The sequence below is a fragment of the Lygodium microphyllum genome, chromosome 19, assembly GCF_053477565.2.
Source record: "Lygodium microphyllum isolate KBCC chromosome 19, Lygodium_microphyllum_v1.1.10, whole genome shotgun sequence".
In the NCBI taxonomy this organism is placed as follows: Eukaryota; Viridiplantae; Streptophyta; class Polypodiopsida; order Schizaeales; family Lygodiaceae; genus Lygodium; species Lygodium microphyllum.
Window position 1 is genome coordinate 24,267,327 of NC_141153.1, and position 21,582 is coordinate 24,288,908.

Sequence of the window (21,582 nt, forward strand, 5' to 3'; positions counted from 1 at the left end):
TTAAATAAAACATTTAAACTTGACAAAGATGGCCGTCTTGGTCTTATGAAATAAAACATTTCACTATCATCCAACACAATGTGCTACTAAAACAATCCCTTAGTCTTAACATACTCTATTAAAGCACAAAACCAACCAAGGATAAGGTCTCTTAGGCCGTACACTAAGTGCATCAGGTTTTTAGCTAACCCCCTATATAAATAGCAAGCAGTGTCTAACGAATATGTTGATACACAATCCTATGCTTCCCTGGACCATGATTGAAAAAGACATTTCCACAAAAGCATAGTTTGCCAGGGAATCCGGCAAAGTGATTCCATTGTCGAGGAACTAACTGACAAGTTACCATCTCAAATATATGCAACATATCCAAGATTGCACGATGCTACATCTGTAAAATGGGATCCCACACACTATAGGTCCCATTTAGCTAATTGATTACTAACTATGAGTCAGCTTTAACCAATTATTGGTGGATACCACCACATCGACATTCAACCCCATGATTAAGGCCTTGTACTCTGCCATATTATTAGTAAAAGAGGGTCCTAAATAGACTCCCATCTTCATGACAACCCTATGTTGGGGATATTTAATGACCATACCAATGCTTGCATGTTTAGCAAACCCTCTGGAAGCTACCTAAAAATACACAATAAAAACCCAGGCTTCATTGGTAGGCCATGCCATAATAATTAGCTCACTCGTACTTATGATAATCAAAATCAAACTGAGAGAGAGGATATATAACAAGCACAATCCCTCCTTCCTTGCTGAACTCAATAGGAATGCTAGTCAAAAGTCATTGATAGTGGTGGTAATAGACCTTAATTTCCCATGTAAAGGATCTGTCTTGCCACTCAATAACTTGATACCCTTTTCTCCACCAGATCACTCGACCTTGATAGTAACATTGCTCAAGATACAAATGCTCTAGATAGTGAATGATGCATCCCATTTTCTTGTCTTGGTACCTACTGCATGTTAAAGTTGAATTTTGAAGGACCTACATAGGCACCAAACCCAATGTCACCCCCTATACATAGTAAGGCTTTAGCTTATTGAAGTTAGCTTTAGCTTTAAACTCTACCCCCTATAAATTTGCTAGAAGGGCCATAGAGTCATTTTTTTCCTAAGCATACAATCTTGTATGGTCCATCCCATTTGGGTTTTAATTTTCCTGGAATGAGCTCCCGACAAGCATCATAATACAACACTAACTAACCTTTCGCAAATTTGTACTTCTTCGCCCGAAGATCATGCAGGTCTTTCATTCTCCTCTTCCCTACTTCTTGATGTAGTAAAGCCTACAACCAAATCTCATCAAGATGTGCCACATAAGTATACCGTTTCTCTAACACTTCTTCCTCTCGCAATGAATGTTTGAGGGCAAAACGCACGGTGGGGAGCTCTATTTCTAATGACAAAATGCACTTTTATACCCATACACTAGCTTGAATGAGGTGTGGCATGTGGATCTCTTGGATATCGTGTTGTAAGCCCACTGATGGGATGTAAAATGGGTCGGCACTGGCTATGGCACTAGCCAGACCTCATGCACACAATAGACAACACCACCACACCACACGGCCTCGTGGGCATAGAGTATTTGTAATAACTAAATTCACACTAGATACTTCTAATATTGCATTTGTAGCTGGATAAGAGTCCAACGGCACCTTTTTCAAAACCCCTCAGAGGGGGTATCCCACACATATTGGTAATAAGTGCCACGTATCATAGACAAAGGAGGTACCCCATCGGCTTATTGTCGTGGCCCCACTGCAGCTCTCCTACATCTTGGGGATTGGCCCCTCGATGCACTGCTTTTACATATAAATACATTCGCACAAAAGTCCTCTCTTTTTAGCGAGATCCAGGAGATACCATGTTTCTCACTAATAATTTTCCCCACTAAATGAATGGCTATCCTACAGCAAGGGGAATCTCACCCTCTCAAACGTGGGTCAACTATAATTCAAACAATTGCTATGCATTTCCAGGAGTCGATACCACATGTATGATTAATGCAATAGTGGATGTCTCATTGTGCACAAACAGTTATGTTTCAAAATCAGCCTATGTGCTAGTACACAAACAATCTTTCCATGAATTCCAACTAATACGTATATACTTCATTGCAAGAATCTAGCACCAAGGCGAACCTTGTGCTACTAGATCCCTTATTTCCAAATAGGCCATGTCCTAAGTGCTATGCATAGAAAAAACCAATAGAATTTATATTATTTCAACCCTCAAATTGTTGCACAAAATCCTACTCCCCCTCACCATTTAAGTTTTGCTTCATTGCATACGTGTTTAGAGATTATTTTGTCATGATTTAGTGTATAAAGAGTAATAAATCACATACTGTAACAAAAAGATAGGTCAAATTGAGGCCAAACCTCATGCTTTGCCCTACCATATATCCACAACCACTTATTATATTTTTTCGTATTTTTCTAAGGCATATTCCTATTCTTCCTCCTATTTTCCTCCATTATCCTCTATTTTTTCAATAAAATTTTGATTTTTTAAAGATCTGTGGCTCTTGTTTCTTAGAAAAATAGAAATTTAGATTTTATTGGCGTTTTATCCCATATGTATTGGTTTATCCCACCCGAAAACACCAAAAACCCCATTTTTCTCATAAAAACTGTATTTTATGAGTTTCTAAAAATTATTTCTAGCATTTTGACTTTTTGTTTTTTGATTTTTTAAATCATGCAAGCATAGGACAAACAGTAAACATCATGTCTAGTAATTTTTGCTCCATAAGAACAACATTGGCTCAATCAAATATAAAAAACAAGCAATTTTCCTTTGTAAAATAGAATTACCGATTTTTTTTTCTTCTTTGTGGGTTTTAAAATTTGATGCGAGACTATAGATCAGCCCTCATTCAAGGTTCAACCCACCTCCAAACAACCAATTCTAGCCCTCCACCGATCCGGTACCATGCTGGACAAGCGTTCTTCAATCGGTCTTCAATCTTCTTCATGGGCATAAACGGCCTCTTAAGGGGAGAGAGAGGGAGGAGAGAGAAAGACTAAATTTGTATTTCGACAACTGGATAGCCATTTCTGAAGGTGAGAGTGGTGATAGGGAGCAAAGAGAAGTAGCATCAGGCTGATATCATCAGATCATAGGGGTGTATAGAGGTGGCATAGCCCCCCTCCTTCTCATCACGTCGACGTGTGCAGATCGCCCCGATCTTTTTTTTTCATGAAAAAAATCCCCCCTGCCCTGGGTCACGTGAAAAATTAGGGGTTGGCCTCAAAGGTCACACCCCCTAATACCCCCCAAGTCCCTTTACACTTGACCTTTTTGGGTCTTGGCACCCCATTCAATCAATCGAGTCTCCGAATTAGCTTTCAAAAATTCCTAGGGTGTCCGTCTGGAAGTCCCCCATAATCTGGCATCTCCCAGCATCCAATCCGATGGTTGAAAAGATTATGAAAATTCACCAACCGCCGTCTCATGGGTCTTTAAAGCACTTTTGGGCATTGCCGCTTAAAATCGTACCGATTGCAACTGCCGCCTTCGACGAAGTCTATTTTTCCCCTAAAATTCCAAAATTTTTATTATTTTTAAGCACTTCTCGACATCCAAAATCATCTATCACCCACATTTCCACGTATAATCTCTTATCCCAATCAGGCTTTCTTTTCAATACTGTCTTAGATAAAATTCCCACTAGTTGTTTATTTGTACTCTCAACCTAACTGTTCTCTTGAGGATTATATGGGGTACTCTTGTTGTGCTTAATCTTCAAAGATTTAGTCAGGGCCATTATAACCTTATTCACGAAGTGTGTCCCTCGATCAGACATAATCTCCTTTGGTAGACCAAAATAGCAAACAATTTTCTCCATAATAAAATTGGCCATCTCTTTAGCATTATCCTTCACCATTGCTCAAGCTTCATACCACTTTGTAAAGTAGTCCATTGCTACAATCATATACCACTTTCATATAGTTGATGAAGGGTATATTGGTCCCACAAAATCGATTTCCCATTTTTTTAAGGGTAACATAATCAAAATGGGATTTAAGGGTCACCTACGATTTTCTCTCACATCGTGTCTTTGAGAGATATCACAATGCTTAACATAACCAAAAGCATCTTGAAAATTTTATGGCCACCAATATCCAACACAAAGAGCTTTTTTGGCAATAAGCCAACCGGCAAAATGTTCCCCACATGCTAAAGCGTAGCACTTCTAAAGATTAAATGGTATCTCATTGGGTACTATACGATGATGATAGACATCTACTCCTCTCCGATACAAGACACCCACTATAATCGAAAAAAAAGCAATGCTTGGTGCTTGATCTTTCTCTTTTTAGACTTCGATAAAGTAACCGAAATCCTCATGTAGATAAATAATGCGTTATAGCCGCACACCAAAAGGGATGGAAGTTGTATCGATTTTAAAAAGACCTTCAATATCACTTCCCTCAGCCAGGATTTCCTTCAACTCCCCAAAATCCACAAGATATTCCACAATACCCTCAAGCTTTGGTCGCTTGCTCCTAATCTAATAATCAAACTCCTGTAAAGTGATTAACCACTTTACCAAATGGTCAGGTGGCTGCAACTTGTTCAACAACAATCTGAGTCCTTCCGCCTTTGTAAAGAATACTATCTTCTCATAGAGAATATAATGCCTAAATTTCTTCATTGCAAATACCATTCCAAGGCACAATTTCTCCATGTACGTATAATTAACTTCAGATATCCTCAATTTTCTACTAGCAAAGGCAATTTGATGATACCATTTTTCCTCCCAAATTTGAGCTAAAGAGTAGTTAATACTATGCACTGTGGTTGCTGAAAATATGTATAATTAACTTCACATATCCTCAATTTTCTAATAGCAAAGAAAAATTGATGATACCGTTTCTCCTCCCAAATTTGAGCTAAACAGTAGTTAATGCTATGCATTTTGGTTGTTTAAAATATGTAGAAAATTTCACATCTTCTAGGTGCTTTTAGGATTCGTACTTTTGCTAGTTCCTACTTCATATCCTTAAAGGGTACTTAATAGGTTTCATTCCACTCAAACAAATGGTTAAAAGATAGGAGGTTTGTCAATGGGAATGCTCTTTCTGCCAGTGCATTGATAAATCTTTGAAGGTATCCCATTGATGACAAAAAGTTGTGCACCTCTCTTGGAGCACGTGGCAGGCTCATAGAGACTATAACCTTTATCTTCTCAGGGTCAGTCGCAATACCAACTGTACTTACCACATGGCCGAATAACAACTCATAGGGTACTCCAAATATGCACTTTCTAGATTTAAGAGCAATGCAGAATTGTCTACAACACTCAAAAAGTTTCCTCAGAATAATTAGTTGTCACTCCCTTGTGGTGGCATCCCCTAGATCATCAATAAAGACTTTAAACTCCTCTAGGGAGATATCACCAAAGGGCTTATCAATTTTTTGTTGCCAAGACCTAGGCACATTGCAAGACCGAAGGCAATCACATGATATGCAAAGGTATTGAAGACTGTAATTAAGCTCTTTGAAATCTATGCAAAGCCAAATTCGATTGTTCTTCTTCTTCTTAACAACTAGTGAATACCATTTTGTGTGTTGAATCAGAAATATCAGGCTAGTCTTTCGTAGCTTTGTCAATTCTTTGAATAGCTCCTCCCTTAATTCAAAAGGCATATGCCTTACTTTCTATCGCACAGGGCAGCTACCTTACTTCAAAGGAATCATATGAACAGCTAGGCTAGGATGAATGCCTCTCAGCTCATCATAACTCCAAGCAAAGATATCATAGAATTCTTGAATCAAGGACACATAGTCCTTCCTTTCTTTGGAATTGAGCATGGTCCCTAATTTAATTGGCGGTGAATCATTCATCATACCAAGGTCAAGCTCAATTACATTTGTATCTCTTATCCTCTCCTGAGCATCTATTGGCTCATTCAAAGTCACTTGGTAGATATCCTTTGTAATGAACCCTTCATTGGATTCATCACTTGATGACATCTCACTAGTAGATAGAGCATCTAGCGTATCAAACTCTAACGAAGATAAAGGAACTCTCTTCCTCTGAGGAAATTCGAGAGAAACACAAGATGTGGGAACTCCAATAGTCACAATGTGTGACATGCCTTCCCTTTATTCAAATGTCACTAAAAAAATAAATAATGAAGTGACAATGATGGGCATCCACTACCTACAATGTATAGTTGTGTAGGTAGCTAATATACGAGCGGCTAGGCAGAGGTGCCTTTACCCCCAATATTATTAAAACGCTGCCCAACTATCGGATCCACCTAGCCATAGGCATTCAATCACCAAGATCAAAGCATTCCACTTTTCTCAATTGGGTTTGCTTTGGTTTTCTAATTACTAGAGCATGCTATTACACTATTTGGATGCATACCCCTAAACTATTAATAAGCTGGTTGAGAAGCAAGGGGGTAGAAGTTTCCTTCTTCAAGAGTGTGACAATCTCTTCAGTAGTAAGTAGCTAGTTATCGCTGGGCACAAATGAAGTAGAAATGGGCAAGCACATTGCTTCATTGATATTAGTTGTAGATAAACAGAAGGTGCATTTATAAACTGGACTAGACTAGTCTTTATAAGAAGCCAAAAAGGAGTAACAAATATTCTTATCCATAGGCGGCAATGTGAGGGAAACAAATGGTTGGAGGCCTGCACGTTGGATGCAATCTGCCTCTAAAAGGAGGGAATAATCATAGATTGAGAGGGGAACATATTGTACCACGATCAGAGGGGTAGAAGAAGGTGCTATTCACACTATATCAAAAAACCCACACACATACAAAACCAAGAATAAAAAGAGAAAACCTGCAAAACCCACAAACAAAACCGCCACTGAAACCATCAACAGGAGAAAGATTTATGACAAGACTGACTGGACTGGACCAGGCCATCCCAAGCAAACCACATCCTACAAAAAATTCGACATGACCTGCGCAGATATGCAATCAAAAGCTTCATGATATGCATAACAATCAAGCACCTTGATCCCCATAGACAAGCACACAACAGAAAACAAAAGTGTCATGCATATCGTAACTCAAACACATACTCAAAAAGTCATGATTGAACCAAAAACTCTAACAAAAAATATAAAGAACACCGATTAGACCAAGGTCATCATACTAATAATCCCAAATCCCACGTAACGTTCAGCGTCCTATAGTGCAGTGAAGTGGGTGGATGAAACTAATAACTTTTTAGATGATCAATTAAGCATAGTTCATTGTTAATTTAATCCATTAATGCATGGTGAGTCAGAAACATAGCCCAACCCCTCTCAGACTGGACACAACTTAACTTGAATGGGTCTCTACTGATGCAGTTCATTTTTACAAGTATATGATGTGTGGCACTTGAGTGCATGCATGCGTGACTTCGGGGGGTTTGTTTTAATTACAATTTAGAAATGTCTGTAACACGTATGCGTGTGCACTTGTGAATGGTTTTTAATTTACAAAAATTAAGTGGGTTATAGTGCAAAACTGTGCTTGCAACAGCAGGGTCCCTTTTATAATTAACGTCCAAATTATTTTATTTATAATTTTATGATGTGCATTCTGTTAATTTGGTGTGTGCAATGGTCAATTGATTTGTAGTACAATTAAATGTGTGTTATGGTACAACGTAAGAGAGGGAGAAATAGAAAAAACCTGGTGATGTGTGGGTTTGTTTGCAAAGTTTGATACCACGTCCTCAAAGATGGAATGCGCTATCGTGCTGTTGTGCATCCGAGGTGTGGAATCCACCAAAAAGTTATGTGTGGCATTTGTTACTTTATACATACTTAGTCGTTGTATTTGCATTTTTGTTCTGAGTGGGCAGTATAGTGGAGAGGGGTTGGAGCAAGAGAAACTTATCTGTAATGCTCTCGTTGACATGTATGCAAAATCTGGCATACTTGGAAAAGCCCAAGAAGTATTTGACAATATTTCAGCTCGATATGTCATATCATGGAGTGCGTTGATTACAGGTTATGTTCAACATGGATAGGATGAGCAAGCAGTGATGTGTTTTGAAAAGATGCAGCTAGAGGGCCTCTTTCCAAGTGCAATAATATTTTCTTGCATTGTGAAAGCTTGTGGCAACATAGAAGCTGTTGACAAGGTCAAAGAAATACATGATGAGATTGTGAAGGAGGGATTGCTGGAAAAAGATGTTCTTCTTGGCACTGCATTGGTAGATAAGTATGCCAAATGTGGTTTGTTTGCAAAGCATGGGAAGTATTTGATAAGATCCCGAATGATAGAAGGTGTAAAGCAAAATTTAATCACATTTACTATTGTTCTTAATGCCTGCACACCCACATCAAGGGATAGTGATAGCAGTCAAGAGGTTGAATCCAGAAGGGCAGCAGGGTCACAAAGAATGGATGGCAGAGGTATATTTTTTGGGTGCACTTCACCATCCCAATCTTGTCAAATTGATTGGCTTCTGCATAGTGACCAGAGATTGCTTATGTATGATCTACACGATGCTGAAAGGCCAGTGATTTTTAGGGATTTCAAGTCGTCAAACGTTTTGCTAGATTCTAATTATAATGCAAAGCTTTCGGACTGGCTACTGGGCGGTAAAAATAGAACCGTCTGGCTGGTGAGAAAAGGAAAAAAAAGCCATGTCTGATTGGCAGAAAAAAAAAAGGAAGAACCGCACTTTGCCTGGGATCAAAGGGAAGGACAGGGAACTCAATAACGGGATCAGAGGGAAGAATAGGGAGCTCAATAACGAAAGCAGGAGGGTGTGGTCTGAACGGGATTGGTGGTAATCGATTGGGGGGCTTTCTGATCCCGATTGGAATCTAGCAGATGATAAGCTATCCACTGCAACGGAAACAAGGGGAGGGGTCCAGAATCCAGATCACCTGCAATGGCGACTTGTCGAAGGTTTCTATTCAAAGATTTAAGGTCGAGCATCCTCCTCCCCGTGGACATGGCGTCATCTCCAAGTATAGACTCCAGCATCTTCCCCTTCGAGGATATGGCGTCATCTTCAAATAGAGACAGCAAATCTTTTTAGTTTGCTTACTGCTGAGATCGCAAGTCATCTCTTTCTTTCTTTTTGGATTTGCCATTTTCAGAGGGCAAAACGATCACTCCGCAGCACAGCTTGTTGGTTTGAGTAACCTCTCGTAGATATGTCATAGGAGCAGTGCAATCAGACGTCGAAATGGGTCAAATTGATGTGTTGCTTGTGAGTCGGACCAGAAGATCGAATGCTGGAGGGGAGAAGAGTTCGGTTTCTTTTCTGATCATAAGGCGACTGGGTTCGGTGCCGTCTCCTAGTTGTAGGCGAGTGACCCCTGTTATAGCGCCTCGAAGATTGGGACCGACTCCTGTACCTCTTTGGTGAAGAAGATCTACTTCTATGCCTGTTGCTAGTACGTAGATCAGGAGACCTGCTTCTATGATCACGAAGGCTGCTTCTAGCATAGGAAGCCATTCTTTTTGGACAAGAAAATCATCTCAAAGATCTCATTCAGTCGGCCAAGTGCTTGAAAACATCAAGGTCAATGATGTGGAGGTTCGGCATTTAGACGACGAACAGTGCTCTTCTTCTGCAGTTAAAGAAGACATTTTCAATTCTGTGGCAGAAGAGTTGTCAGCTGCACTGGTGATCGGATCTGTTACAGTACCGCTAACAGATACACTGGGCACTCTTCCTGACCGAGAACTTGCTTTAGGGATTGCAGAAATTATCAAATATGGGCCGATCAGAGATACTCCTTTCTTTGAATGACAGGAGAAAAACATGAAAGCATTGCTAGCAAGGCACATCAAAAGAAAAGAAAAAAATTCTTATTGTGACAAATTCAACTGTTGCACCTTTATACTTGGACAAGGTTACTGCTGCTATTAAACATGGAGGTGCCCATTTTTATGGTTGAGCATGTCATCTTACCTGATGGAGAGCAGTATAAAGATATGGACACTTTGATGAAAGTGTTTGATAAAGCCATAGAAACACGTATGGACAGAAGAGGAATGAAAAACAGAGCGTGAGAGAGTCTGTTTGACTATGTTCTGAGATTGCCTTGTGGCTGCCAAAATTATGTGATTTAGAGTTTGTCTTTGATGAGGACTTGTCTAACCTCCCTTGCTACTAGATTGACTCTGGTGAAGTGCAGCTAGTATTGCATACATTCAAGTTTGAATGCCGCATTTCAGGAAGCTGGAGGCCTGAAAACCAGTTGATGATGAGACCAATCTCTGACATTGGGTCATCTCCCACTTGCATTGGTACAAACATTTGATATTTTCAGGTATGTTTGCCACATTCAAGAGACCAAAGGCTTGAACAAGTTGATTATAGGGCCATTATCGAAAATTGAGCTTTCAAATTGAATCGTGGTCTTGCTTGATTGATCTTCTATCTTGGAATTTCTCAAGAACCTCTGTGGTTGCGACTTTGCTGTCGAAACCCCTTCGACATCTTTAGTGAACCCGACATGAAAGCGTCGCATTTAAATTTCAAGATGGGAGATACTTCAGCATCAGTTTTAGCCTCTTCTACGATTCCTACTTTGTCCTCTACTTCAGTTTCATCATCGACTTCTGCTTCAAGTACTTCTACGGATGATTTAAAGCAAATTTTACAGGATATGTCTATGTATATGCAGCTTCAAAATCGGCAAACACAATTGTATATGCAGCAGCAGCAGCAGTTACATCAACAACAGTTGTCTCAGCAAAGGCAACTATATTCAAAGCAAGAGAATTCAATCAGCGCAACTAAGGCGATTGAAGCAGTTGAGAATGAAAAGAAGCTATTTCATGGCCGTGATTATTTGAAGACGTATGAGATCAAGATGGGATTTTTTGGAGTACCAACAGGACTTATAAGTAAATATTTTCTTCGCCTTGTCACACACGCCTTGAGGATAAAAGTGACTGATCTTTTCCTTCAAAATTCGCATTGGTAAGATTTTAAGAATGCCCTGAAAGAGGAGTATTTTCTTGAGGACTTTGGGATGGCTACACGGCGGTCATTCCGAGAGTGGGTCTACATGCCAAACAAAGGTCTAGCTGCTTCAGAATTGATACGAGAATTTGAAGAGAGGTATAGTCAGCTTGATGCTATTGAACAAAGAGCATTGGATGTTGAGAAAGTTGAGCTTTTGTTGCAAGCTGCAGATCCTGCTCTTCAGGAAAAATTAGGAGAGCTTCTTGAGGATCGCACAAAGCCTATGGGTCTTAAAACAGATTGGCAAGATGCCCAAGATGCGGTCTCGACTTTGACCAAGAGGCAGATATTGAAGACCCGCTTACAGAATGGATCTATGACACCGACGCCATCTTCTGCTCCTATGTCTGCTTCTACCCCTGTCATTTCTTCTCTTCCTCAGCCAGTTTCTTGGCCTATGCCAGTGCCTACTATTTCTAATCCTCCTGTTCCTCTTGTTCCAAGACCGATGCCGGCTCCTTCTGCTCCACAATCATCTGCTCCTTTGGTTCCTTCCTCTCTTGATGACATAATCAAATGCATAATGGATTTGACACTGGAGTTAGTTAAAGCAGAATTGGTGGAAAATTTGAAAGAGCAGTTTGCTTCGACTGCGCCTACTATTTCTTTTAGTGCTCCTAGTGCACCTAGGAGTGCTCCTAGTGCACCTAGGAGTGCTCCTAGTGCACCTAGGAGAGATCGAAGATGTATTTGGTGTAATAGTACGGACCATCAGCATTGCAGGGATCGCAAAACTTTTCAAGATGCAAGGAGGAAGAATTTGGTATTTTTGGAACAAGATGGCAAGATCAGGTTGACTGAAACAGGAGCTCCGCTTGCTACCAATTTTGGGAAATGCGGAATGAAGAAATTAGTAGATGATATGGCCGCACGTACTTCTTATGTGGGAACTAGAGGAGATGCTTCTGCATATGGAGTCCAGATTGAGAAAGGTTCAGAGAGTCAGCCAGCATTATGGACCTATGCTATGGAGACGGCAAACAAGGGGAAAATTCAACAGACTGTTTTGACTAGTGCAGGTTCTAGCATCAGATTTGAGACAGGTTGGGATTCGCCTATTGACAGGTACACTATTTATGTCTACTTGGCTAAGTCTCAGGGAGCAGATGTACTTGTTGAGGAGAAGCGAAAGAGAGATGAAGAGAATCCAAATGCAGCTAAAAAGACTAGAGGGGCTGAGTTTGTTACTCCACCTACTGCAGGGCCGTCTTTGAGACCAGGGCCAGAACGACAAATGGAAGATGCTCAAAAGAAAGAAAAGAGGCAAGAGCCCAGAGAGAGAAAGCAGCCAGGATTTAGATTAATGTCCGATATTGAGACATCTACGGACATGAAGAAGATCTTTAATGACAAAATACTTGGCAGTGAGGCGACTTTTTACTATTTCTAAGGTTTTGGGCATCTCGAAAAGAGAGTTTCAAGATCAATTCCAAGAAGTCCTGAAGAGGAAACGACATACATTGCCTACTATTGATATACAGGGAGTTTTGATTTGGGAGTTGGATGAGGATGAGGATGAGGTTATGGTTGAGAATGCTTCTGTTTTTCCACAAACAGAGAAGAGGGTTCAGCCTATGCATTATGCTGAAACTGATGAGCCTATCTTGGTACTGCGCAGTCACTTTTCGCGGAGTCATTGGGCTAGGGTAACTACAGAAACAATGGTAAAAATTGGAGAGAAAGAGGTGCCTTATGTTGCTTTGGTGGATCATGGTTCAGAGATTAATCTCATAGTTCGTGGAGTTTATGAAAGTAATAGATGGCCTATGAATGCAGAGCATGGGTGGTATATGAGAGCCGCCAACAACATTGCAGGTGATTTGTATGCTGCCTATCCCAGTGTCAGGATTTCTATTGGAGATGTAGAGGAGGATTTTCATTTCTTTGTGCAGGATTCATGCCCCATAATCCTTGGATAGCCATTCATCACAGAGATGCACATGGAGACGAAAGTAATGGATGATGGATCTGCTTATGCATGGATTCGCAATAAAGATGGTATGAGAGCAGTCCAGTTTATGACTATGTGTGTAAATCATGCTAGAAACAGGGATACTCTTCGAGATGCACCTTTGCCCACTGTGAGGGATTCGGGTTTTCATTAGGTACTGCTGTCCCATGAGACGACGGTGGTACAAAGCAGAGGAGATTGGAGTTCTCACCTCCTGGCAACAGTGTTTTTCCCTCCAATTTTGTTAAAATTTCAACAAAACAGTTCGATGAGTTATCAGAAGATTTCTAAGTTGTCTAGAGCTGCCAGGCAGTACATATGCAGGAAGGAGAAAGATTTGAGAAATGCACGTATTTTAGAGGATGATGAGCATATAGATGGGATGTATGATAGTATGGTTTGTGTAGATACGATGACAGAGATGGAAAATATGCTGAAAATTGATATGCAGAGTTGTCACAGTAATGTATCAGTGTAGTCCTTGGACATGTTTCATGAAATTTTAGATTTTGTGTCACAGATAGAGTCAGAGGCTGAGGTGACTCAGCAAAAAGTGTTGAGTGCTGAAGAAAATCAACAAACAGAGTTTTCGGCTGATTATGATCAGCCTACAGAGACATAGAGGGCTGAAAACTTTCAGCCAACAGAGTTTACTGCTAAAATATTTTAGCATCCAGAGATTAGGGCTGTTCCAATGCAGTCCATAGAGCAGAGGGCAGAATTGCTGATTTACAACATGATTTGAGTAATGCAGAGGATCATAATGAAGCCACGGTTGGCACGAAATACAAGACTGTGGATAAGAAGGTGAAGCCGGTAGTTGGACCGCTTCCACCTGACAGTGATCAACAAATAGAGAGGGCTGCCAAGCAATCAATTTTGAGGAATCTAGAGCATATAGGCCATAAATTTTCAGTAGAGACTTACTGAATTAAAAATTGGAAATTGTGATTTCTTGCTACCCTCAGAGAAGCAATGCTTTCAGGATATGCTTGAGCGACATGGAAGGGGGTTTGCTTTCTTCTCGCATGAGATTGGATGTGTGAATCCGGATGCTGTTGCCCCTATGGTGATCTTTACTATTCCTCATATTCCATGGAATCTCCGACCTATTCCAGTGCCTAGGGCACACCTGCCAAAGCTAGTTGACTTGTTGAATGAGAAAATCAAGATGGGAATCCTAGAGCCGTCATCTGCACCATACTCAAATAGGTGGTTTACGATTCCAAAGAAGAATGGTACTCTTCGATTTATACAGGACATGCAGCCAGTAAACAGAGTTACTATCAGGAATGTTGGTATAGGTCCAGTTGTGGATGAGTTTGCAGAAGCATTTTTTGGATGTGCCATCTATTCTTTAGGTGACTTGTATTCGGGATATGATCACTTTCAGCTGGCCTTGGAAAGTAGGGACATAACCACTATGAGAACTCCTATTGGGCTTGTCAGGATGTGTACCTTGCCTAAAGGTGTCATTAATTCTGTTGCGTATATGATGAATGCCATGCATAAGGTCCTTCATGAGTACGTACCTCAGCTTACCATGCCTTTCTTGGATGATATGCCCATTAAGGGGTATGCAGAAGAAGAGAAGAATGAGAGTCTAAATGAGCACGGATGTAGATACTTTGTGGCTGATCATATTTCAGCTTGTTAAAAGATTTTGGCCAGGTTAGAAGAAGTGAACTTGACACTATCAGGGCAAAAATTTATTTTTGGAGTAAATGAGGTTGTCATTGTTGGACATATGTGTGGGTATTATGGTAGGTAACCTTCACGTGAGAAGGTGGATGCTATAGGCAAGATTACGGAGTATTGTTCTACCACTTCAGAGGTACGGAGATTCATTGGAGCCTGTGTGTTTTACATGATTTGGATACCCCATTTTGCACACATAGCAGATTGTTTATATCAGCTGTTTCAAAAGGGGCAGAATTATTTTTGGGATGAGAGCCACACTAGAGCCATGCGGAAATTGAAGAAGTTATTGTAGATTCTTCGGAAGATGGTGAAAAGATGGTTTGGGCCGTCAAACATGTCTTTCATAATGCAACATATGAGCTGACAGAATTGGATGGGACAGTGCTTAGAGTGCCCATTGCAGGAAAAAGAATCAAAATTTTCAAGAAAAGAGATGATGAGGATTATGCATTGGAAAAATTTCCAAGAGAAGAGCAACGAGAAGAAACTCCAGTAGAAGAGACAGATGATATGACAGATAACCTTGCTGATATACCGGAAATAGTCAATGAAGAGATTGATCTGTTCATGGAACTTGACGACAATGATCATGGGTAGTTGGCTCATCCGGAGGATGCGCACGATCAGAGGGGGTGGATGTCGTACTGTTGTGCATCCGAGGTGTGGAATCCACCAAAAAGTTGTGTGTGTGACATTTGTTACTTTGTACATACTTAGTTGTTGTGTTTGCATTTTTGTTCTGCGTGGGCAGTATAGTGGAGAGGGGTTTGGAGCAAGAGGAACTTATCTGTAATGCTCTCGTTGACATGTATGCAAAATCTGGCATGCTTGGAAAAGCCCAAGAAGTATTTGACAATATTTCAGCTCGAGATGTCATATCATGGTGTGCGTTGATTACAGGTTATGTTCAACATGGATATGATGAGCAAGCAGTGATGTGTTTTGAAAAGATGCAGCTAGAGGGCCTCTTTCCAAGTGCAATAATATTTTCTTGCATTGCGAAAGCTTGTGGCAACATAGGAGCTGTTGACAAGGTCAAAGAAATACATGATGAGATTGTGAAGGAGGGATTGCTGGAAAAAGATGTTCTTGGCACTCCATTGGTGGATAAGTATGCCAAATGTGGTCTATTTGCAAAAGCATGGGAAGTATTTGATAAGCTCCCGAATGATAGAAGGTGTAAAGCCAAATTTAATCACATTTACTATTGTTCTTAATGCTTGCACGCCCACATCAAGGGATAGTGATAGCAGTCAAGAGGTTGAATCCAGAAGGGCAGCAGGGTCACAAAGAAAGGATGGCATAGGTATATTTTTTGGGTGCACTTCACCATCCCAATCTTGTCAAATTGATTGGCTTCTGCATAGTGACCAGAGATTGCTTGTGCATGATCTACAAGATGCTGAAAGGCAAGTGATTTTTAGGGATTTCAAGTCCTCAAACATTTTGTTAGATTCTAATTATAATGTAAAGCTTTCGGACTGGCCACTGGGCGGGGCCACTGGGCGGTAAATATAGAACCGTCCAGCTGGTGAGAAAAGGAAAAAAAAAGCCATGTCAGATTGGCAAAAAAAATAGAGGAAGAACTGGGATCAGAGGGAAGGACAGGGAACTCAATAACGGGATCAGAGGGAAGAACAGGGAGCTCAATAACGAAAGTAGGAGGGTGTGGTCTGAACAGGATTGGTGGTAATCAATTGGGGGGCTTTCTGATCCTGATTGGAATCTAGCAAATGATAAGCTATCCACAGCAACGGAAACAAGGGTCCAGAATCCAGATCACCTGCAATGGCGGCTTGTCGAAGGTTTCTATTCAGAGATTTAAGGTGGAGCATCCTCCTCCCCGTGGACATGGCGTCATCTCCAAGTATAGACTCCAGCATCTTCCCCTTCGAGGATATGGCATCATCTTCAAATAGAGAGAGCAAATCTTTTTAGTTTGCTTACCGCTGAGACCGCAAGTCATCTCTTTCTTTCTTTTTGGATTTGCCATTTTCAGAGGGCAAAACGATCACTCCTCAGCATAGCTTGTTGGTTTGAGTAACCTCTCGTAGATATGTCATAGGAGCAGTGCAATCAGACGTCGAAATGGGTCAAATTGATGTGTTGCTTGTGAGTCGGACCAGAAGATCGAATGCTGGAGGGGAGAAGAGTTCGGTTTCTTTTCTGATCATGAGGCGACTGGGTTCGGTGCCGTCTCCTGGTTGTAGGCGAGTGACCCCTGTTATAGCGCTTTTTGAAGATGGGGACCGACTCCTGTATCTCTTTGGTGAAGAAGATCTACTTCTATGTTTGTGACATTTTGGAGTGGTAGACCGACTCCTCTGATGTTTCTTGGACGAGGGTGAACGACTTCTATGCCTGTTGCTAGTACGTAGATCAGGAGACGTGCTTCTGGGACGATCATGAAGGCTGCTTCTAGCGTAGGAAGCCATTCTTTTTGGACAAGAAAATCATCTCAAAGATCTCATTCAGTCGGCCAAGTGCTTGAAAACATCAAGGTCAATGATGCGGAGGTTTGGCATTTAGACAACGAACAATGCTATTCTTTTGCAGTTAAAGAAGACATTTTCAATTCTATGGCAGAAGAGTTGTCAGGTGCACTGGTGATCGGATCTGTTACAGTACCGCTAACAGATACACTAGGCACTCTTCCTGACCGAGAACTTGCTTTAGGGATTGTAGAAATTATCAAATATGGGCCGATCAGAGATGCTCCATTCTTTGAATGGTAGGAGAAAAACATGAAAGCATTGCTAGCAAGGCACATCAAAAGAAAAGAAAAAAATTCTTATTGTGACAAATTCAACTGTTGCACCTTTATACTTGGATAAGGTTACTAGTACTGTTAAACATGGAGGTGCCCATTTTTATGGTTGAGCATGTCATCTTACCTGATGGAGAGCAGTATAAAGATATGGACACTTTGATGAAAGTGTTTGATAAAGCCATAGAAACAAGTATGGACAGAAGAGGAATGAAAAACAGAGCGTGAGAGAGGCTGTTATTGATAAGGAAGAGCCACATGGAGAGAGAGGGAGAAGACCGCTGCGTCCCTTCGTGAGAGAGAGAGAAAGAGACAGGGAGAATTTATTGATTGTGTTCTAAGATTGCCTTGTGGCTGCCAAAATTATGTGATTCAGAGTTCGTCTTTGATGAGGACTTGTCTAACCTCCCTTGCTACTAGATTGACTCTGGTGAAGTGCAGCTAGTATTGCATACATTCAAGTTTGAATGCCGCATTTCAAGAAGCTGGAGGCTTGAATGAGTTGATGATGAGACCAATCTCTGACATTGGGTCATCTCACACTTGGATTGGTACAACCATTTGATATTTTCAGGTATGTTTGCCACATTCAAGAGACCAAAGGCTTGAACAAGTTGATTATAGGGCCAATATCTGAAATTGAGCTTTCAAATTGAATCGTGATCTTGCTTGATTGATCGTCTATCTTGGAATTTCTCAAGAACCTCTGTGGTTGCGACTTTGCTTTCGAAACCCCTTCGATAGCACAATCCATGAAAATCCAAAAAAAACTAACAGAAGGTCGACTAAAATAGTCATCCAACCGTACAAAAAGAATGGAAACTAACTAACACCTTGACCAAACAAAAAAATGATATGCATGACCAAAATAGATAAAAAATGAATGTGAAGGAGAAAAAGTTGATCAATTGGGGGGGAGTTTGTTTTGTTTTTTTTTCTTGTCAATGAGGTGGAATGTTGAGTGTGATAAAAAGATATATGAGTAGCATTTTGGTTTGTTGTGGTTTGGATTTTGCTTTGTGCGTTTTTATTTGTTTGGTTTTGTGGTTTTTCTTTTCTTTTCTCTTTTCATACCATGATGGTATAGTATGGAGATGTTTTGTTTTATTTTTTATTTTTTTAAACATTAAATGGAAAGAATTTGGGAAAGTATGATGGAATGGTTGTTTGTTTAAAAAAAAAACCAAGAAATGGATTTTTCCCACCACAAAGGTTGAAAACCATTTTGTTTTAAATTTTTGGAAAATTGTCAATCATGTTTTTGAATTTTCAAAGGATTTTAAAGAATAAGTACATTTTTATAAGAGTTTCCCATGAAAAAATTATGTCCCAAAAAATATATTGATATTTTCCATTCCAAAAATTTGTCCAAAATGTGAAAGAATATGAATATGATTTTTTGGAAAAAATTTGGGTTTTTTTAGTTTTTATGTATTTTTCTAGAACTTTTATGAATTTCCATCATTTTATGAATGATTTTGGCCAATTTTTAATTTTTAAAAGAAATTATTTAATGGCATTTGTCATGAGGAAAATTTTGTAAAATGTGGGAAAAGGTTTTCAACAATTGTTTTGTACTTTTTTTAATGATTTTGAAGCGATTTTTTGGATTAAAAAAGTACGCGCATGTGAACAACAACGACCTCACACGCCCATGAACGAGTCCAACATGTGTCCTTACGCGTGAACACCTGCGAAGACCACGGACACATCAACCACACACAGTCATATGTGATCAGTTGCTAAGAAAACCTGAAAGCACAACCACGCTTGCAAATATGCACAAATCCACGCGCAAAGACATGGCATGCGAACCAAGGCGGAAAAAAAATGGACCCACACGAGGAGGAACATGCACACGCAGGTAGAGGGGACATGGCGGGATGGTGGGTTGGATGTTAGTTGTAGGTTGAGGGGGGCTATGTAAGAAAGGGGGCTTGTGGGGGGAAGGGGGGTTTGCTATGAGGATGAGAGGGGAGGGTGGGAAAGGGTGCTTAATGGGGGGGTGGGTGTTAGTGGGTGGGAGTGTGGCCAGGCGACAAGAGGGGTGGGGGGTCAGATGGGGGTAGGGAGGGGGTGGTTGACGAGGAGAGGTGGAAGGGGGGAGGGGAGAAGGAGATGAAGAAGAGGAAGAAGGGGAAGAAGGAGGGCGGCGAGTTCAGGCGGGAGGAGCGCGGGCGACAATAGCAGCTCCTAGGCGGACAGCAGCGGGGGCAGGAGGAGGGAGTGGAGGAGGAGGAGGAGGAGGAGGGTAGATAGGGAGGGAGATAGAGGTGCCGCGAGGAGAGGGAATGAGGGTAATGGTGAGGGGAGAGAGAGTGCCGGGAGGAGAGTTAGAGGGTAAGGGAAAGAAAAGGAGAGAGAAAAAAAAAGAGAGAAGAGAGAAGAGAGGGAAATGGGGGGTGGGGAGAGAGAAGGTAGTTGGGGGTGGGGGTGGGGCGCGGAAAACGGGAGGGAAGGGGGGTGTTATGTTTGTTTGTTTAAAATTAAGAAAATCAATTTTTTTAAAAACCATTAAAAGGGTGGCTCGCCCCCGTCCCGTGCGCGTGCGCAAGGTGGGGGTAAAAAAAAAAAGTATGTCAATGGGATCAAACAAGGCTAGGATGGCGGTAGGGGAGTCGCAGACACAAGGGGGAATCTTGAGGCGCGTAAAAGTGAAAACACACACGTTCACGTGCGAGGCGAGGCACGCGGCAACACGACAAGACAAAGAAAAATTAATAACACACAAATCGTGCATTGAAATGAAAGTTTGTAAGAAGGAAAAATGGGCCGGCCAACGAGGGGAAGATGATGGAAAAGTGCAATAGGGTGTCCAAGGTGAAATCAGGGCATTCACATGCGAAAAATATGAAAATTGAGACTAAAAATACATACGGAGATTAATATTAGAAAATTTGCTTGCCAAAATGTAGGGTGAAAAGAAGGAAAAATGTGCAAAATAACATGCCGATAAATCTATCATGTCAAAACACGGTTCCGATTGAGATAGGATGCGTTCACATGGGAAAAACCCAAAAAAGGGGACTCAAAAATGGAGCCAAAAAGTAATACGGAGTATCGAAACGAAGGGTAGTAAGAAGGAAAAATGTCCAGGGGAAGGGGATTTACATAGCTCTCATATCAAAACTCATTTTGGGGGAATGAAGAGGGTTCACATCCGAAAAACACAAAAAAGACACCCGAAAAAAGAGGGTAGAGAAAAAAGAAAAAATGTGGGGAAAGGTAGGTTGGACACCGTGTCAAATTGAACTGGAATTTTGATGAAAATAGGACATGTTCACATGAAAAAATGTAAAAAATACGTATGAAAATGTCCCGAAAATCCATAAAAACGAATAACTAATGAACCGTGCATCAGAATGATGGGGGGTAAAAATGAAAAATATCAAAGGAAAGTTGTAGGGCAGGGCTATCATGTCAAATTGTTGTTTCAAAGCAAAAAGGATGTGCTCACATGGAAACACGTCCAATTGACGGAAAATGGTTCAAAAATTAATAACTCAATGGCCGTCGGGCAGAACAAGGGTTGGTAAAAAGGAAGAATGGTCAGTGCGAAGGAACAAACAGGACTGGAAGGTTGGAGTTGGGTTTTGGTGAATGTAGGGTGCATTCACATTAAAAAACTATGCATTTAATGGTTCAACAGTGCATCCCGCCCTGTGCTTCTTCAGGTGATCCCCAGGGAGGGAAGTACTTCTTCAGGTGATAGCCATTAATTAGGAAGGGATTATCAAAGGCATCAACTGTTTGGACTTGGACTGAGCCATTTGGATTGACAGCAATCACCTTATAAGGACCCATCCATCATTGTTGAAGACTGCCTAGAAACTTACCAAATTGGGAATCATAAGTGAGAACTAAGTCACCTTCCTTGAACTTCTTCTGCTTGATGAAGCTGACATGATAGACCTTTCTGCGAGCTTTTGTGGTTTCCATGCACTATAGAGCCATCCTGCAGATCTCATCAAGACACTCCAAGTGCAACAGATGGCATTGCAAGGACTTGGAATCTCCCAAGCGTTCATTGATGGCCATGCGTAGAGAGGGTAGCTTGAGTTCAACAAAAAAGACGGCTTTTGGGTTTGTCTTGTAGCTACTTTATGGGAGGCTTTGTACGGCCAGAGGGCCTCTGTAAGTCAATCATCCCAATCACAAAAATGTGTGGCAATCATCC

At 40.9% G+C, this 21,582-nt stretch overlaps 1 protein-coding gene across 1 annotated transcript; it reads left to right on the plus strand.

Annotated features, from left to right (window-relative positions):
* The first annotated feature begins 9,884 nt into the window (after nucleotides 1-9,884).
* Nucleotides 9,885-17,633, plus strand: LOC148019660 (3-dehydroquinate synthase, chloroplastic-like). Its single transcript, XM_087699614.1, has 4 exons — nucleotides 9,885-9,990; nucleotides 15,539-15,763; nucleotides 17,195-17,369; nucleotides 17,474-17,633. The coding sequence occupies exons 1-4, from the start codon at nucleotides 9,885-9,887 to the stop codon at nucleotides 17,631-17,633; spliced, it is 666 nt and encodes a 221-aa protein (XP_087555740.1).
* Nucleotides 17,634-21,582: the final 3,949 nt, after the last annotated feature.